Source organism: Leptonychotes weddellii, chromosome 2 (assembly GCF_054177405.1).
Source record: "Leptonychotes weddellii isolate Sample4059 chromosome 2, ASM5417740v2, whole genome shotgun sequence".
Taxonomy (NCBI): Eukaryota; Metazoa; Chordata; class Mammalia; order Carnivora; family Phocidae; genus Leptonychotes; species Leptonychotes weddellii.
This window is the reverse complement of record NC_138370.1, coordinates 1942008-1960521: the sequence shown is the minus strand read 5'-3', so window position 1 is coordinate 1960521 and position 18514 is coordinate 1942008. Positions and strand designations below refer to the sequence as shown.

Sequence of the window (18514 nt, the reverse complement as noted above, 5' to 3'; positions counted from 1 at the left end):
CACCACCCACACCTGTCCTAGATCTCCTGCCCGTGTGTGTGTGTGTGTGTGTGTGTGTGGTGTGTATCTATGGAGGGGGGGTCTCCTAACAACCCTTTCTGTATCTGAGGTTTGGGAAACCATTTTAAATAATGTATGTTGTAGTATCTCTGGGAAGTTCATCAAGAAATGGCCACTGTGGGGAACTTGCTTATATGACACAAAGAGAAGATCAGATGATTTCGAATATGTACTTAAACTTGAAACACTAAATACCAAGGAAAACGATTGCTTAGCCCAGTGGTTCTCAGCTTTGGCTGTGTCCAAGAATCATTAGTGGGGGTCAAGTTGTTGCAATGAAATTCCTGTGGCTGGTCTCCATGCTCTGTCTCAGCACTGCTGGCCAGACGGGGAAAGGGGATCCAGAGTTTTCTTAAAAATAAATTCCATTTCAATATTTTTACCGTTTTCTCATTTCTTCAAATGCTCCCTCGAGAATCTGCACATGCATTCCTGTGTTCTTGATTTTCAGTTGTAGTTTTTGGTTGCTCGGGGCATTAGTGACTATTGTGCTGGTAAACACAGATGACTTCGGTTCCTCCAGCTTCCTGAATAATACACTTATGAACATGGCATCATTGCCTTTTTTGAGGTCTTTCTTTCATGGAGGATTTTATCGGGGTGTTTTGAATCTTTCAAACTGGATTGCATGGGACTGCCTGATAGATTATCTGAACCATTAGTTAAGCAGCTACCGGCTTAGTCAAATAATTTGATTAGTCAATAGTTTAATTAAACAGGCTAAATGAATAGTGGCTTTGGCAATATGTGGAAACTACCTTTGTCTCGCATTGCTAATTACTCGTTCCAGTGACAACTATTTCTTGCATCCCGTCTCAGGGAGAGAACTAGGCTTTCCAAGTGATGGAGGGGTTTGGAGCAGAAGGCTGGACAGCAGGTGTCCTGAGTGCTCATGTCTGGGGGCTCTGAGCTGAGTAGAAGACTTAGCACTATCGGTCACTGGTGCGATGAATTTGCACAAGTTATCACAATGTTTTTGAACCTCATTTCCTTATCTTTAAATTAAATATCACTGGGGTGCCTGGGTGGCTCAGTTGGTGAAGCATCTGCTTTTAGCTCAGGTTATGATCCCAGGGTCCTGGCATCGAGCCCCATGTCCAGCTCCCCGTTCAGCGGGGAATCTGCTTCTCCCTCTCCCTCTACCCTTGCTCCTGCTGTCTCTCTCTCTCTCACGTGTGCTCTGTCTCTAATAAATAAATAAAATCTTTAAAAATAATAAATAAATAAATAGATTAAATAATTAATTAAATATCATAAAGCATAATTCTCATAGGGCTGTTCTGAAATAATGTCAATGCCTGATACAGAGCAGGTGTTATTTGGCTGTTTGCTGCCTTTAGTTCCTATACCAAATTCTCTGATGGTTTTTATACCATTTTCTTTCCTTTTCACAGATTTGGGTTGCTGTTTTGTGTTGCTTTGGCACAAGCCTAATCAACACAGAATGTCTGTCTATATTTTCTCGAATTTTCTAGTCACAGTCAGCAGAAATGCAACCATTTTTTGTTTGTTTGTTTTTGCTTTATCATTGCTTTTCAGATTTAAAAACCACTGCACCAACTTTGCATGCCATGCTGTCCAAAATGACTATGTCTTTGGCCATCTAGGATATATGTAGGGAAGCTATAAAGAATGCTTCAGAATATTCACTCAGTTCTAAAACTGTGAACTCCTTTGCCAGGGGTTCATTATGCACAGAAGATGCTGAATAGAGCACTTATATTCACAGGGTCTATCAACTAAAAAACGAGGGTTTAACTCAGAAGTCATGGTCACATTACTATTTAAAGTTTCGTCAAATCCAATGTCAAAAATGCTTTGTACAGTTGACTTTTACTGACACTTAATTTTCAGTGTGAACGATAATCAGATGAGCACAATGATAATGTGCTGTGTAAATTCCACCAAATGGAAGTGCAGATTGATTTTCTTGTAATAACACATTTTTTTCAGCATTTTGTGAGATAATAAAAGGATAGCTAAGTTATGCTTATATCAATCCCTTCATTTTGGCTTCATGATGTCAAACTGGACACAAGTCACTGAAATTCAGATAGCTGAATAATTCCATTTTAAACCAGATTAGCACTGGGCTCTATTCTGTTCCATTTCCTGATGTGTATTAGGAGGTTTGATATGTGGCTGGGTACTTTATCATGCTTAAAATGCTAATTTTTCTCCTAAAATCATAATTGCCATAATTCTGTTTCCATGTCAAGTTTAATCATAAAGCATGAGATATTGGCCATCTTTAACTGTTCAGCCCTTGATCTGCCTGCTGCCTTCCATTTCTTCCTGACTGTGTCATCCCATGAATTTCAAAATGTATCTCTGGACAAACACATCCGAGGCTGTGTGTATACATCTGAAATGAGCTGATTTTAAGCCATTTCTCTGCTATTTGATTTGATACCCAAATCATGAGTGTGTTTTGCAAGTGTCTGATCTTGCCCTAATTCTCCATGGTCTCCGGCACTTTGGGACATGGATAGAAATGTCAGTAATTCAGTGGTTGTTTGTGGTTGTTTCTGTGTCACCCTCTGTGTTCGGCCTCATGGTGACAAATGTGATGGGTGTCCCTGAAACTCTAGACCACAGGGCTCAGCGGCCCTGACCTAGTCACAGACTCACTCAATAAAAGAATAGGTTATTAGTGGGGCGCCTGGGTGGCTCAGTCGTTAAGCGTCTGCCTTCGGCTCAGGTCATGGTCCCAGGGATCGAGCCCCGCATCGAGCCCCGCATCGGGCTCCCCGCTCAGCGGGAAGCCTGCTTCTCCCTCTCCCACTCCCCCTGCTTGCATTCCCTCTCTCTCGCTGTGTCTGTCAAATAAATAAAAATAAAAAAATCTTAAAAAAAAAACCTATTAGTAACAAAACTCTTTTATCAGATCTGTGGGCCATGCTACAAAAGGAAATTGTGTCTCTAATTCAACAATGGGTATGGGAATTAATCCAGTACTGATGTGCAGCTTACTAGGTGGTCCAGTAGCTCAGCTGCCACAGAGTGTGGAGGGGACCTTCAGAACCCAGAGATCCACTAGTACTTCCTCCCTTCCTCTCCTCCTCCCCCCTCCCTCCTCCCTCATCCCCGTTTCCCTCCTCCCTCCTTCCCCATCTCCCCTCCCCTCCTCTCCCTCCCCTCCTCCCCCTCCTCCTCTCCCCTCTTAGAAATTTAAATAAAGCTTAGAAATTTAAATAAAGCTTTTGCAGAATAACTTTAAGAACAGAAAGTTATTAAAAATCAATTCAGCCATGCAGCTCTTTTCAAGGCAAATTAAATTAGATGGATGATGATAGAGTAGGCACATGAAGTATAATGCCTCCTCCTCCTCCCCTCCTCCTCTTCCTCTCCTCCCCCTCCCCTCCTCTCCCCTCCCCTCCTCCTTCCTCCAGTCCTGTCCTTCCCTCCTCTCCTTCCCTCCCTCTTCTCTCTCTTTCAATCTCTCAATCCTCCTTTCTTTTCTTCTGCTTCCAAATTTCTTTTGACCAACATATTTGCTGAAATTTAGAAAAGAAATGAATACTTCATTGATGGTTCTTCAACAAAGAGAATTACTTGACATTTTTAAGTATTTACAGAAATGTTTTAAATTGATAGCATTGCTGCATACTCCTATAACATATGTAACATTGGTGTGGCCAAGACAAAGGAAGACCAGGATCGCTCTTCCCTGATGGCTCATGTGCTGCTGGTTTATAGATTCAGACTGTGTCACATGAATTTTATTACTCATTCTAAAATGATTCTAAGTTTTGATTGACTGGTTAACGATTTTTCCCTCAGACCAGGTTTTTCTCCCGCTTCTTGCTTCCTTGAACCCTTCCTGAAGTTTCCCACGTTCTTTTATTATTTTTTAAGTTTATTTATTTTTTTTCAGTCATCTCTACACCCAAGGCAGAGCTTGAACTCATGACTCTGAGATCAAGAGTTGCACACTCTTCCAGCTGAGCCAGCTGGGCACCCCCTAAGGTTTCCCACATTCTGTTCTTTCCTTCCTCCCCCTCACAGTCAAAGTTGAACAAATTTAATACAAACAATCTTCTCCAATAAGAGCTGGAATATTTACGGCATCCTGAGATTGTTAGCTCTTGTCCAGTATGTTTGCTAAACCAGGAAAGTGAGTGCTTTGTCAGCCAGACTCGGGTGTAAATCTAAGTCTGCTTGTCCGGTGCTGCACCGGACATAACGCCGAACACCCCGGAGCCTTCGCTTGCTCACCTGTCAAATATGATACTCATAAGGACTTTGCTGGGTAATTGTGAGAAAAATGTCGGTTGGTAACGTGGAGCCTCAGCACGGTGGTTGGCCTCACACTTCTGCCCAAACAGAGAGGGCGATCGCTTACTCTTCGGTGCCTCCTCCCAAAGTTCTCTCCATCAGCAATAAAATCATTTTTCTGGGGTGACGTTAAATGTCCTGAGGGCATGTGTTTCTCTTTCCTGCTTTACTTGAACTTTTCTTGTTCCTTTTCACTGAATTCTGCTTGTGATAATTGTATTTCCCATCAATACCTAAGTAGATATGTTTGCATTAATTTTTCTCCACATGTACACTTAAGGAAGGCAACCCATGTAAGCATTATCTTTAGTTTTCCAAACCTAGCAAGCATGTGTCACATGTGTGAAAAAGTAAAAATAAAAGTGTGAAAAGTAATGAGAAGTAAAAATAAAGCTCCTCTTACTGATCAAGAGCAGAAGAATAACACATAGTAAAGACTTTCTCATGGCTTAGGAGAATAATCCGTCATGGCAATTGCAATTCTCAGTTTAGGCTTTATAAACCTAAATTAACTGCATGGATTTATGTAAAAGTGAATGCCTTTGGAGTCCTCTGTAAACTATTTAAGTGACTTAAAATATTTCAGTCACAGTAGTCAAATAAATCTTCAAAAATGCCACAAAGTTGTAACAAATAACTAAATGATTCTGATTTTGATTTCCTCTAAATTTGATATTCCTCTAAGTTATCGAGAGGAATTTCCTCTAACTTCCTCTCAATTATCCTCTAAGATGAACCTGATTCCAGTGACACTGGTCATTTCGACAGTCTTTTGGTGTGTGAACCGTGCCAGGCTATCGGATTGAAGTGTGTAAATTACAGTAGGTTTTTTGGATCGGGTTTCTCACAAACATCCATAATTTGCTTTGCGTGCATAGCACAGTTGAAACAATCACTGGCTAAACTAACAAATCTCTTGTGCGGTGGGATGACCGTCCATTTAAAAGCCACTTTGAAGGCTGTGGCACTTTTATTTAGACCCATTTTGGCTTCTTTCTTGATAAAGTTGTAAATGAGCTCATGGATGACTAGACACAGGATTACAACCTTGTGTTTATGGCTGTAATAATGTAACAGAGCCGGACAAAACTGTTGCCAGTCAGGATTGCCAGTCATTGTTCTAAGTATTGTAGCCGTGTGTCTCCGTGATACAACGCTGGTGATCACATTTGACAAAGAAGCTGACTTTAGGGACATTAGTCACTCGAGCGAAGTCCCGGCGCCAGTGGGTGGCAAGGGACAGGAGCCACTGAACTAAGGTCCCTTGTAACCGGAACTGTGTGATCTCTGCCCCCACGACCCAGCTGCTCTGCCTCCTCGAGAATCTTGTGTGGGGAGACTAATACAGTTTGCATCACTTCTGATAAACACTGATCTTACACATTTTGATACTGACTTCCGTTGACTTTGCATGTTTTTCCCTAGGTGCACATATTCAGCTTCTGAATTTTTCTACCGAAGCTAATCACGACTACCTCGAAATTCAAAACGGACCCTACCACACGAGCCCTATGATCGGGCAGTTCAGCGGCTCGGACCCCCCCTCCACCCTGCTCAGCACAACGCACGAAACGCTCATCCGCTTCTACAGCGACCATTCCCAGAACCGGCAAGGGTTTAAACTCGCTTACCAAGGTAAGGCATCTACAGAGATCCAGACATACCTCCTCCCCTCAAACCTCTGAACAGAGACCTCCCTCGCTGGTGGGACCTGCGTGCGGCTGGACCCCCTGGTGCTCGGCCTCGTCGCGGGCTCGCGCCGTCCGTGCGCGCCAGCCGACGCGCGAACGAGGACCACGCTCAGCCCGTCCGCCATCCCAGCGCTCAGCCCCTCCCGGGGCCGACACCACACTCCGGAGCCGGCGGCTCAGCGTCGCCTCTCCCCGCTTGTCACTGCCCTCCGAGCCACGGGCCCACCGCGTGCCCCCCGGACTGGGGGGCGGGGAGTCCGCTTACAGCGGCGGTGGGCCCGGCATCCCTCCTGCGCTGGGCCGGGTCTCAGCTCAGAATCATGTCTGAAGGCATTATTCTAGTCATTTCAGACTACGTCAGAAAAACAGTCCCGTGCATGAACTTCACCTGTTTTAAACCATCTACATATCAGACTTTAAGACAACTGTGAACCCGGCGTCATCCAACCATTTCTGACACAGAGAAAGTTCAAAATTCTCCTCTCATAGCCAGTAATTTAGCTGGCCTTTCTTGAATATCGTTAAGTCAGACGAAGCTGAGAATGTCAACAATAGGGCTTTTCTTTCTTATTTTTTAACATGATTAAATCCTCGCTTTCTTTAATTTCATAGACTGTCTTTGAAATTAAGGGCTTTACTGTTTTCTTAGTGAAAGGTGATGGTATTTTATGTTGAAGTTTTAGACGCTGTCACTTAAGTTATTACTTAAATGTAAAATATACATTTAGATTTCCAAATTTGGGGTCCCTTAAAATATAAAATCCAGGTAGGAGACAGAACGAGAGGGGAATAAAGCCTGGACCAGTGAAGAATACGGCAGGAGGCGCGGCCGAATTCTCTGTGCGCACAGCGTCCTTCATTGCTTCCGGCTCTACCTCCTCCCCGCCCCCCTCAGGAAAGTGTCACCGCCTGCTTGAGGGGCACGCGCGCACACACACAGGTGCGCATACGCAGGCGCATGCGCACACAAGGTACGAACAGACAGACACATGCACATGCGCGCACATGCGTACGCACGCGCGCGCGCACACACACACACACACACACACACACACACACACACACAGGTGCGCATACACAGGCGCATGCGCACACAAGGTATGAACAGGCGCGCGCGCGCGCACACACACACACAGGTGCGCATACGCAGGCGCATGCGCACACAAGGTACGGACAGACACATGCGCACACACACAGGTGCGCACACACAGGCGCATGCACATGCAAGGTACGAACAGACACACATGCATACACACATGCATACACACAGGTGCGCGTACGCAGGCGCATGCGCACACAAGGTACGAACAGACGCGCACACACGTGCGCATACGCAGGCGCATGCGCACACAAGGTACAAACACATGCACACACAGGTGCACACGGAGACACACAGGTTCACACACATACAGAGGCGCACACACGCAGGCGCACGCACAAAGGTGCACACACACCTCTATTTATATGTAATTTTTAGTGTACCTTTGACTCCTGCCTTTCTTCAGCTTCCGCTTTCCGGTAGACATCTTTTGAGGCATTATGTACACCAGCTTCCTCGGCTTCCATGTCTCTTCCTGCCTTGCCTTTCCCGTTCGTATTTAGCCTCTGACCCAGCATCGTGCCCACCCCGTCCTCCCCTCCAGCCGCCGCCCACGTTGCAAAAGCCCACAGGCACGCACCACGTCCTGCGTTCCGCGGTAGCCTGCGCGCCGTCCGCACCGCGGGTTCGCGGCCCCGCTGCCCGCTCTCAGGGACAGCACGGTCTCTGGCTGATTCCACTGGCCCGCGGGCTGCTTCCTTCTTCGCCTTCGGGGTCACAAGCTCCCACGCAGGGCTCAGTCGGAGCCCGCTGTTTTCGTCATTCACGTCCCCCGAGCGTCCTGATTCAGAGACTAAATATACTAAATAGATTTAGTATTAAATTTCATACAGTTTGTGAAATATCCACAGCAGGGATGAGTCGCGGACGGCTCTGCCGCCAGGCGCCCCAGGTCAAGTTCCGCGAGTCCCGAACCGCGTGTGTGTTGCGCGGGCGCTCGAACCCTGTGTGCAGCACTGAGCGCATGATTTCCTTTTCCAGGTCGCTCATCTTCCAGGCTTCCCCCGCTCTCTGAGCAAGCAGTGCACATTTTAGCCAGTTGCTTCAGCTATAAACCTGGTGCTGGTCTCGACTCCTTGCCCCCTCTGCGGCCGACATCACCTCCATCGTCGTCCTTGCCCCAGCTCTGCAATATCTCTGGGGTCCTGGCAGATCCCTCAGTCAACATCACACACCTCCTCCTAACCATCCTCACCTTTCTCCTAGAAAACCGTCAGACTCTTTAAAGTCTTACCACATTGATTGTCCCTACTTCAGAGGCTAAGGCATCAGCAGCCCTGGTATCTACAGTTAAATGAAAAACAACTTCGGACCTAGTAAGGAGACACATTATCTGAAAGGATTATTTATTGCCCTGGGAGAAGAGGTCTATTTCAATAGAAAGAACAATGCTCTAACCATAAGATGAGCACAGGTCTCCAGGGTTAGGGAAAAGGGTTTTTCCTCTCTGCAGATGAGGGACAAGCCTACGGGCACTGGGTGTGGGGAAGCAGGAGAGGCCATGATGGGTGGTGGGCCAGAGAAGGTCTTACCCGAAGGCCGACCTGCCCACAGGGGCGCTGGCTGCTGGTTCAGGTGGGGGCGCCAAGGGACTGGGACCTGGTGGAGCGAGAGACCAGTGTTGGGTTAGCATATGCGTTTTGTTCTGACCCATCAGTGGGAACAAGCAGTTCAGCTAACCATTTCCGAGGCAAAGAATGAGAATTTGGAGGATTTATGTCTCGTCAGGTCATAGGCAAACAAAGGTGCTCCTGAGTTTTATCTAAGCGGTAGAGTAGGGGAAGATCATGGAATGGAGGCATTTCTGGCCACAGAAAAGAGTATGTGTGTGTGTGTGTGTGTGTGTGTGTGTGTGTGTGTTGGGGTTTTCCCTCCCCTTTCCTGGTGAGAAGGCTTTTGCAGGTGTCTGAGAGAGAAAGGTGTGCGTTTCACCTCAACACACCTCCCCTTTGTTATGCCCCCTTCATCTGTCTGTTTAGCTGAATTGAAAACTTGAACAGTATTTACTATGAATTCCATGCTTCTCTTTCCTATTTTTATATATCTGATTTCTACCCTTTCCCTATTTCTATTGAAGTATATTTTGTTGAAGTATGAGCATTTCATTCATGATCATAATTTTAAACTTGGTTATTATATGGTGCCCTCCATTGTTCAATTGTCATGATCTTAATATGAGTCAATAAGAAAAATATACATAATCACATGTCTTCCATAAGCTGCCAATTAAGTGATTTATCTCAGTTGATTACAAGAACTTTCGAAAAGTCTTCTCCATTTTGAATATTTTTAATACTGTATTCAAAATTTAACTTTTGTTTCCTTAGTGACCTCCAGAAATCAAATACAAATTTCCATGAATTTCCATGGAAGTTTTGGAACTACACTTTAGTATAGTTTTGAAACTACATTTTATCTTACATAACTCTAACCTCTATAGTTCAAAATTTTTTTTTTGTTTTATTTCTCTTGATATTTTCCAGGTAGGGTTATTAAGGCCATATCTACACAGTTCTAAAGCTATCAATTACTTAAATCCAAAAAGAATGGTCTAAAATAGACACACATACACACACACACACACACACAGAGTCTAAATAGGGATTATCTAGACAAGAGGTCAGAAATTGCTGCAGTTGGCTGGCAAAATATCATTTTAACAATTTAAATTTTAAATATTTAGTATTAAATTTCATACAGTTTGTGAAATATCCACAGATCCACTTTCCTTTATCTTGCAGTGTCAGAATCTGCAAACATTTGGTCAGTGTTCACATGGAGGGACAGTCCCCTCAAGTGTCATAGTGATGGCCCCTTGCAGAGTAGAAAGGCATTGGCTTCAAAAGTTTCCTTTAGTCCCTGCAAGCTTTGATCATTGATGTTGTCTGTGTGGCCTTTAAACATTTTATTTGGTGAATTCTCATATCGGCCAAACATCTGGTCGGCTGAGCAAATGTTTTATTTACTTGATGCCTGACTCTGTTTATCCAAGTTAAAAATAAATAAATAATTCCTAAGCAATATATATTTTATTGTAGTTAATTGATTTCCTATAAATGAGAACTATAAAAGTAAATTAAATAAAAAGTTTGGGAACATGAATTTGAGGTGTTCCAAGAGTAGCATATCTGACAGGGATGACAGATAGTTTATCAGTGTTTGTCATCTTATAAAATTTATAAATGGGCAAAATGACACAGTTCTGACTTGTATGTCACATCAAAATTCCTAGGTCCTACTTGAGATGTATAAGTTAAGCTTATAATTAATAACTCATAAGATGCTTAAGTCATGCAGATAAGTCTTGTCATTCTCAGTGATGTCTATGTCATACCCCTTATTCTTAAACCTTGTCATTTATTTATGGCCATATAAAGGTCAAAAATGTTACCATGGATGTAGCTGTCCAGAAGTTAAATGACTTATCCAGAACTTGAGAAATGGAAGGTGAAGAGCCGTGTTGAATAAAATTGAGTTTGTGTACCCTATTTCTAAGTCAAAGACTGAAAAACGAAGGGCAGCATGAAGATATTTATCAATTCTTTAGATATTGGAAAATATAGTGGATATCAGAAAGAGGACTACATGATCCCATTGGCGGTCACATTACACACCTATAATTTAAACACTTGATGCCATATTGCTTGAGATTGGTAGATGTGAATAATATTTTCCTAGATCCAAATAAATGATTGCCCTATGGAAGATAAAATTCAGTGGGTTCCTTTACTCTTATAATATTGGTATGGGCTTATTGGTACTTAGATTTTCATAATGTTTGTGAAATTTGGGGCCATTAAGAATTTTAGTGACTCTCTTTTGCTTTTGGTTTTTGTAAGTCAACATTTGGAGAAGTTAAGTATTCCTCTCTCTGTCTCTCTTTCCTACATTATAATGTAATAATGCCATGCCAAAAAAGAACTCACAGGTAATTTTAATTCTTTAGCTATAGGAAGTAAAAATGCCTTCTTTCTTCAAAGATCCACTCTTTCTCGTTTTCCTTTTGCTCTGTGTACTAAGCACCTTTATTTTTTTTAAAGGGATAAGTTAAATCTTCTTATTCATTTATTCAATCATAAAACTGTTGAATTTGAGTGAATTGAATCTATGAGAAGAGAGGCATTCATTTGTAGATACAGATTTTTTCCCCTTTAGGAGCAAAAGCAATCAAACTGCCTATATGTGCAATGAACAACAGAAGGATACCTTCTAGCTGATTGTATGAGCACACTAACTGTTCCTTATCGACCCAGCCACACATTTCTGCATGGAATCCGTGTGCCTCTAAAACTGAGTTGCTCTCTTTGCTTTCACCGTGATATTTTGAACCACCATGGGTTAATGAGAAGAGCGAGGTTGGGGGTCTACTCTATCCTTTTCACCCATCTGCATGAGCGAATCAAGTTCTCAACAGGCAGCTCTTTATATGGAAGACTATCTCACATAAAAATGCTGAAAACAGCGGACAACTAGTAGTTGTATCAATTCTCATCCCTCTCGGGCATCCTAGTTTAAGATGGAGAAAGCACTGACGGTGGTAGTCCATCTTACAAGCTGACCCGCTCTCTCCCTGCAGACCATACGGATTTGCCTTTCCTTTTATGGGTTGGCCTAAAGTAGAGGTAACAATCTCAATCAGCTTCTCCCTTAAGAGACTCATCCCTCTGCACCAAAAACACACCTGGACAGTGCATGTCAGCTATGTCTCCTAGGTGATGCCCACATCCCAGCTGAGATTTGCTGCATGCTCCCTAGTCAGTCCTCCCCAAGCTTCTGATGCAGTGGAGGAAGTGGATTCTCAGTGTAGTGTGTCGCCTGAGAATCCAACAGTTCCTTTGGTTTAAAATCAGACTTTCTCCACAATGTAAAGGCCATCATGAAAAAAGTCTACTGATCATTCCTCCTCGGTTGCTCAAAGCACAAGACACAACCACAGTCACAATTGGGAGCAAGCAACTTGGCTAGCCATCCCCCAGCCGAGGCTCTGGGCTGCCCAGAAAGCATGGGATTGGCTGCAACCTTAGCAACAGTGCAGGTTGGCTTCGTTGGTAGCCATTGGGATCAAGGAGTTTGCATGACCAATAAAGAACATTGGGGTGGATAATCTAACTTAAAAGTAAGAACCAGGATCATTCCCTTGTTGCAAAGGAAGAGAGATCTGCCATCTTAGCCATCATAGCAGCGAGTCTGGGAAGCAGGGAGCTTATATATGGGTGCACTTCAGAAATTCTGTGGATTACCAGCTGTGGCTTAATGCTCCTGGGCCCCCAGCTTGATTTTTTCGTGGAGAGGGAAGTCGAGCACCTGAGGGAGGCTTCAAAGCCATATTCAGTGTAGACATGGATTCATCTGCAACCTCTCCTCCCTATAACAAGGCTGTGAGTAAACATGTGTGAGTCTGTGTGTTAAATGCTATTTCACGTGACAGTTCATTAGCAATCTCTATCAACTGTTACCTTGTTTATAACTTGTTGTGATAACCGATGCTTGTGCTGATACCCCAGAGTCACTGCTGAAACGGGACTGGAATCTTTCAAGAGGAGGATGCTATGTTGAACACAGTTTTATTTGATTCTTCTCACATGGAAGCCGCCATCCAAATATATATATATTTATATTTACATATATATGAGTTTTTATTAGCGGTTGTATGTGATATATTAGAAGACTCACTTCTCCAACAGAGTTTATTATATTTCAAGCAAAACAAGAATGAGAACAAACTGCTGATTTCATTCTAAAGGAGTATAATAAAGAAGGAAATTGGTTGATAGTTGAAACACAGTATGCGGTTCTGTTCTTTTTGTGAACATGGGTCTATAAAGTAAATTTAGACTCAAATAAAAAGATTACAAGGAGGCATACCATGCACTGTGGATATTTGCTAAGCCATTTGGCCCTGGATTTCAGGAAAAAGCTGTTTGCAAGGCTTTCAGTGTGGGGTGGCCCTTGGGAGAGGTGGGCAGCCTTGCTGTGTGTTTGCCAGGTTGGTCCAGGAAGGGGCACAATAAGGGGATAAAGAAAAGGAGTGTGTGTGTGCACGTGTGTGAGTAAACATGTATGGATGTGCCTGTGTGTGTGCGTACGTGTGTGGGGCGCTTGTGTGCGTGTGTAAATGTGTGTGTGTGTGGTTTGTGCACGTTTGGTGTGTGCATCTGTGTGTGTTCATGCATATGTAGTAGAAAGAGAGAGACACACACACTGATTTGTCTTGGCTTTCTGTTCTCACGGTCCCTATCTTTATACGCATTGCATGGTTTTCTAAGCTTCTAGTTTTCAAATAGGAGGTGATATTATAAAAGCAATTGATAATGACAAACAGGCCACTAGTCCGTGAGGTATTTTCCTTCAAGACATTTCTTTCATACAGGTTTGAATACTCTTTTCTTTTAGACAACTATAGATTTGTTCCCTTGAAGTCTGGTACTTTGTAGGAGATTTCAACAGTCAAATAGTGTACTTATAAGATGAAGAAAAATAAAATTGGAGAACATCTTTGTAGACTGTGCAGCTATTGTCTTGATGCTAGATTGCTAATTCCAAAATTGTGAGTTAAAAGCACTTTTTCTTTTGCAAATGTTTATTAGAGCTTTGAATTTCATTAATAATAATTGTGATTATGGTGCTTATTGATCTGGAAGAAATCCTTAAATAGGTAATTTCTCCTTCTCATTGTCTTAGGAATTCCATGTTATAATGTGGCTTCACCAAAAAGCAGCCCCAGAAAATTCATTATATTATTGGTAAATTTTTGATTTTGTATAGATGAAAGTTTTTCTCCATACTGAGTTCTAAAGGTTACATGCCAGAACAGTGAGTTAAGAATCCTCCAGTAACTTTTTTCTCTTAGTATCCATATATCATGCATGTAATTCCCTACTAATAATCAAATGTGCTACAAATAAAATGGAATAAATTTATGTTTAGCACATTGCTGTTTATAAAGTCCGCTTGCATGAATCACCCTATGTGATCTCCATCCGATCTTGTTGAGCAGACAGCCCTCCTGCACTAGTCCAGTGGACACCAGAGGGCAGGCGTGAGGCAGGGGGAATTCCTGCATGGCCCCCTGGGGGTCTTTGTCTCCCTCCAGGTTCTTCCTGGTTCCTCACCCTGGGGAAGCCAGTGCCAGGAATTATCTGAAGCTGCTGAAAGACCTTTGTATTGATGCATCTTCTGATTTCTGCTTCCTGCTTGCAATCCCTCTTTAGCTGTTTATCTGACTCTTGGCCAGAGACATACGATTGCAAATATCAAAATAAGTAATGAAGTGAAATTAAGGATTTTTTAATCTGCTAACAGCAGTGAGGGTTTAACCATACTGTTAAAATTTAAAATTTATCTCACAATTTGGGAACTTGCAAAGACACTGTGTGCCAACTGCTGTATCTTTATTATATTGAAAATGTAAATATGATTTATTGCATAAACTATATCTTATTAAAAAGATTGTACTGATAGTAATTGCTAGTGCAATGCTTCTACAGAACTTTTTTTTTTAAATAGGAAAATGGAATGGATTTTTTAAATTTTATTTGTAATGAACAATTAATTAAAAAATCAAAACATAACAACCACATTATTTCTTAGTCAATAACACTTAGAATGGAGTGCTAGTATAATTCTCTTTTAAATTAGAAGGAAATTAGGTCCACATTCGCCTGACATTCTTTATAGGGAATTTTTATTATCATTTGTTTTACTTTTTTATAAAAGTCAACTCACACCATCTACTTTTCTTCCAAGGTAAACACCATCAAATAGATTGTTGGTATGTGCTTTACGACTTCTAAAGCACACAGTTAGCTACTTATTAATTGGAAGTTGTTATGATTCTGTTACTACTAATAATTACTGTTTTACTTAGGATGGTAAGTGGCAACTTGGAGAAGATACGTTTTAAAACTTACTGAAAACGCTGGTCTTAAGAAGCTGTATGCGATCATAGCCTTCTGAATTCCAGACTAACTTAACTTCTTATAGTTGAGCTTGATTCTGTCTGTTTCAGCCTATGAACTACAGAACTGCCCGGACCCACCTCCTTTTCAGAATGGTTATATGATCAACTCAGACTACAGTGTGGGACAATCCATTTCTTTCGAGTGTTACCCTGGGTACATTTTAATCGGCCACCCAGTCCTTACCTGTCAGCACGGGATCAACAGAAACTGGAATTATCCCTTTCCAAGATGTGACGGTAGGCTAATCGTTCTTGGCAACAAATTATATTTTTCACGTATATAGTAGTGCATTAATTATTAAATGGACGTATAAAAAATCCATTCATTTATTCAACAGATATTTATTAGGAATCTATTATGTTAAACTCATTTTACTTATTATTTCAGGAATATATCATATGCCAGTAAGTTAAAAATATGAATAAATAGGCCTTGCCCTCAAGGAAATTGTAAAGAAAACAAAATAATAAACGCAAATATGTATAACACAAACCAGACACAAGGAAAGTGTTTTGATGAATTGTGTGGAGAAGGATGGTGTTTGCTTGGGAAGTGACCAGGGAAATCTTTATGATGGTAGTAGTATTTAGAATTACAGTCATTCCACCAAATTATGGGATTAGTGGAGGAACGGATGCTTATTAATTTTACCCTGGATTTTTTTTTTCATTTTTTTATTCTTTAACTTTTACAATAATCATATATTGCTTTTGTATTTCAGCAAACTGATTTTATTTTTGTAGTGGGCCTTGAAGTATATATACTATTTTGCTATTCAGAGATGGAATATCCAGGGTAGAAAAAATAGTGTAAACAAAGACAGGGCGTAGAAATGGTCTTAGGAAAAAAATTAAGTAGTGCAGTTCAATGATGCGTGATGATCAGGGTTTCTCGGGAGATGTGGGAATCAGATGGTGATGGAGGGAAATCTGGATTCATCAAATATCCCTAGTCTGAGCAGGAATCACTTCTTTGAAGCTTCTCTATGACTACCTGATTTTTTTGATGATTTTGAAATTTTTGTAATATCAAGTTGAAATTAATAGATCAAGTACTTATGAGGAAAGCATATGAAACAGAAAAGTTCCTGTAAGCCTAATATTAGAACATTATATTGAGTGAAAAAATACTGAAATTATCAACTCTGTGGTCCTTTGAAACGCTAAACATTTATATCCCACCAGGCAAAAGGGAAAGGCAACTAGCTGTGTTTGAATTTCTTCTGAAAAAGTAAAAACAAAACAAAACCACTGGTGGACTTTTTAAATTATATTTTTCACCTGTATTTTTCCATTCTATATTATTGTAAAAAAACTATGAAAAAAAAACCTTCAGCTGTATTTTTTTAATTCCTTGTCTTAAAAAAAAGGAAATAAAAGTTAAATTAATCCTAGTCTAATGCAAATTTAATAACATGTAAAACAGCATTTAAAAAATTACTTTATAAAACTAAGTATAGCAGTCGCATATCTGGTGCTTTTTATTAAAACACCTAAAAACCTTTTTTTTATTACTCTCCATTTAAAAATTCATTTATCTGCATATCTATAAAATACTTTGAATTGTCATGATGAAACCCTTTTCTTATTTGTAATTTTCACCTGAGTTCTTTGAATTCATATGCACATGGGAGACTTCTTGGCTTGATATTAAAAAGTAGAGTTAAATATTTAAAAAGGCTTCATCTTTTTTTTAAGCTCTGTTTTCAAATATAGCAGTAACTGCTGGCTTAGAATTATTTTGTGAGCATGAAAGTAACAAAATATATTGTTTGTGATGTAGCTCAAAGGGGATGCCACCTTTTATAATTACACCATGATCTGTCATTCGACCGAGAGTTGGCCTGACTGAAGCTAAATTCCTCCAGACACCAGCTGAAAGTATGAGAGTAGCCCCCAAACGACCCTGAGGTTGGATGATTCACTAAGAGGACCACAGAACTCACTAAGCTATTGTACTCTGGTTGTAGTTTATAGCAAGGAAAAGACACATGAAAATCATGGGAAAAGATGCCTAGGTTACAGTCTAGGAGGATGCATCACTCTCAGAGAACTAATGGGCGACAATATGCCCAGAATATCGCCAACCTGAGAAGCTCACTGGGTCTTAATGCCCAGAGTTTTTAACTGGGGCTCTGTGAGGTAGGTATAACTGCTTGATGGATTGCCTGGTGGTTGATGTCAGCTTCCAGACCAACTGATATCCTGTAACTCAAAGGCCCCATCTTAAATTCCATGGCTGGTCTTTCTGGCACAGTCAGCCCCATCCTAAAACTATTAGGTATGGCCAGCACCCACATGAAACAAAGATACTCCTATCAGGTATGTCCTTAATCCCCTCTGCCAGCCCCCCAGAATAGAGAGCTAGACCTCTCTATAGACAAGGTCAAATTCTTTACTACACAAATATTTTTACCGTTATCTCTCTCTTCATATCTATAATGTCATAGACAAAATAAAAAAACAAAACATAAAATTCAAATAAAATATCATAAAATGAACTTTTTAGGCACCATCCAATGTGTGTTTAATATCCTTTCCATATTGGATTAAACTCAAGAAAAAAATAAGCAGAGGTTATTATTGTATAACAAAAGTTATTTTATCTGTGAAAGGTTGTATTCCCAAAAAGATATATATATTTTTAAAAAAAGTCTTTGTTTGCTGATAATGGTGGGCTGTTGAGATGTCCATTAGTGTCCACTTACACTATGGTTAAGCTCCTCACAAGACACCAGCAAACTCTGCTGATTATCCAGAATGCTCACCTGAAATGTATTTTATTAATTCAGCGTGGTTTTTCAGTTCAGAGTTATTCCTGGTGTGTAGAACAAATGTACTGAAAAACAATCTTCAAAGGTCCAACCCGGTTAACTTCAGAAGAATATCAGAATAGATCAGAGATACTTGGGTGAAAAAACAAAAACAAAAACATAGCTACTTTGAACAACTTCTGGCATCTTTAGTAAAAATTGAACAATTTAGACAACTAAGATTCAAGAATTCTAAATCTTAAGGCATCAATCTTCATAAGCATATACTAAACCAATTTCTGTGTACATGCTGACAGTATTAATATGTTTATTGTATAAGGATTTATTATGTAAAGTTAGTGTATTCTAAATTCATTTGAAAAATATCTGGACTAAAAGTATATCTATTAAGAGAAAAAAGAAAAAATAGGTCTCAAGTGACTTGAGAAATTCAAGACATTATTTTTGCCAGTAACATAATTATATAGAAGTCTCAGTTTAAAAAATTTGGGTTATAATTGTTAAAAAATGGTTAAAAGGACTTGTTTATTAGTTTACTAAATGTAATTTGATAATTAAATATGCATCTCTACTTACAAATACAGTTTAAAAATTTTAGATTTTTTGTTGACCTAATCTTTTATCACTGAAATATGTATGTAGATATACTTTT

General features: G+C 40.8%; 1 protein-coding gene across 1 annotated transcript in view; it reads left to right on the top strand.

Moving 5' to 3' along the window:
- The window catches only part of CSMD1 (CUB and Sushi multiple domains 1), a 347261-nt gene that overhangs the window by 213088 nt on the left and 115659 nt on the right, over positions 1–18514 (top strand). Inside the window, exons 29-30 of the mRNA XM_081812881.1 lie at positions 5764–5973; positions 15137–15325. Coding sequence (XP_081669007.1) covers positions 5764–5973; positions 15137–15325 — 399 coding nt within the window. The remainder of the gene's footprint in view (positions 1–5763; positions 5974–15136; positions 15326–18514) is intronic.